This window comes from Perkinsus marinus, assembly GCF_000006405.1.
Source record: "Perkinsus marinus ATCC 50983 genomic scaffold scf_1104296961444, whole genome shotgun sequence".
NCBI lineage: Eukaryota > Perkinsozoa > Perkinsida > Perkinsidae > Perkinsus > Perkinsus marinus.
In genome coordinates this window covers 1-1,043 of record NW_003205743.1, presented here as the reverse complement: position 1 = coordinate 1,043, position 1,043 = coordinate 1, and the positions used below count along the sequence as shown (strand labels likewise).

The 1,043-nt window shown below is 48.9% G+C and overlaps 1 protein-coding gene across 1 annotated transcript; it reads right to left on the bottom strand.

Annotated features, from left to right (window-relative positions):
- Window positions 1-402: 402 nt before the first annotated feature.
- Pmar_PMAR023104 (hypothetical protein) lies at window positions 403-996 on the bottom strand (the record flags this gene model as incomplete). Its single annotated transcript, XM_002772277.1, has 1 exon — window positions 403-996. One exon carries the CDS (start codon window positions 994-996, stop codon window positions 403-405), a length of 594 nt encoding a protein of 197 aa, XP_002772323.1.
- Window positions 997-1,043: the final 47 nt, after the last annotated feature.

Here is a 1,043-nt window from a genome sequence, read left to right as displayed (position 1 = left end):
GTGACACAGAAACTCGTAGAATATAGATTTCTGAGTGATACATTTATCTCCATGTTTCCATTCCGTGTCACCATGATTCCTGCTCAACTTTGCAGAGTATCAGAGGCTAGCGTTAGTGGGAACCATTTAGAGTGTATGGTTTCGCGGGTTCACTAGCAACTGTGCTATATATTTTCTTATCACACGTCGATCACTCCTGGGTTCAAGTTCTCTTTTTCTGACAACGTGACGAGGCGTGGGGAAGTTCAGCAAATGTGACTTCATGAGTTAAAAGTATCTGACCAATTCGGCGTCACCCTCGGTAAATGAGGTAGCCGCTCGGGTGTGCTCCTTTCCACCAACTGACTGATTCGGTCGAACAGGACGTAATCCACGGCGACAGACACCCGATAGATGACCAGTTTAGTTGCAGCGAGAGCACCGAAAACGGGAACGGTCACATTTGTGACTTTTGGTAGTCTCACCGATGATCAGTTTGCCACAACGATCACAGCGGTCATGTTGGCGGTATATAATATCACCAGTACAAGAACCAGCGCGATGTCCTGCATGCCCGCAACGGATGCATGCATCCTTGTCCAAACCCAGCTCCAGTGCAACGGTCGAGTGTACCTTGCCCTCACTGGCATTGGAGTTACCCTCGGCTCGCTTCGGCGATGACTGACGGAGATTTTGAGGCAGCTGAGATGACTTTGACGAGCCTTTGAGGAAGTTGAGATGTGCCGCACTGTTCATAGACTCAAGGAAGCTGAGCATAGACTGCTTAAACTCCTCATAGGGCATCTTCAATAAGGGATCGATAAGACTTTTAGCCAAGATAGAGTCACCGTCAGTCAAACCATCAGCAAGTCTTTCGCTCATCTGAGCATCCAACACCGAAACGCCAGACAGGGTTTCCTTGATGTGAGCAATGTCTTCCACGCGGTCAGCAAAAGCAGGAATAGATTCCCCAGGTTGTTGGCGCATGCCGAGCCATTTAACCTCGACTGCACGCATCTCTAGGCGATTCATGTGCTTGATGTCAAGTGCCTTGATAAGAGCGA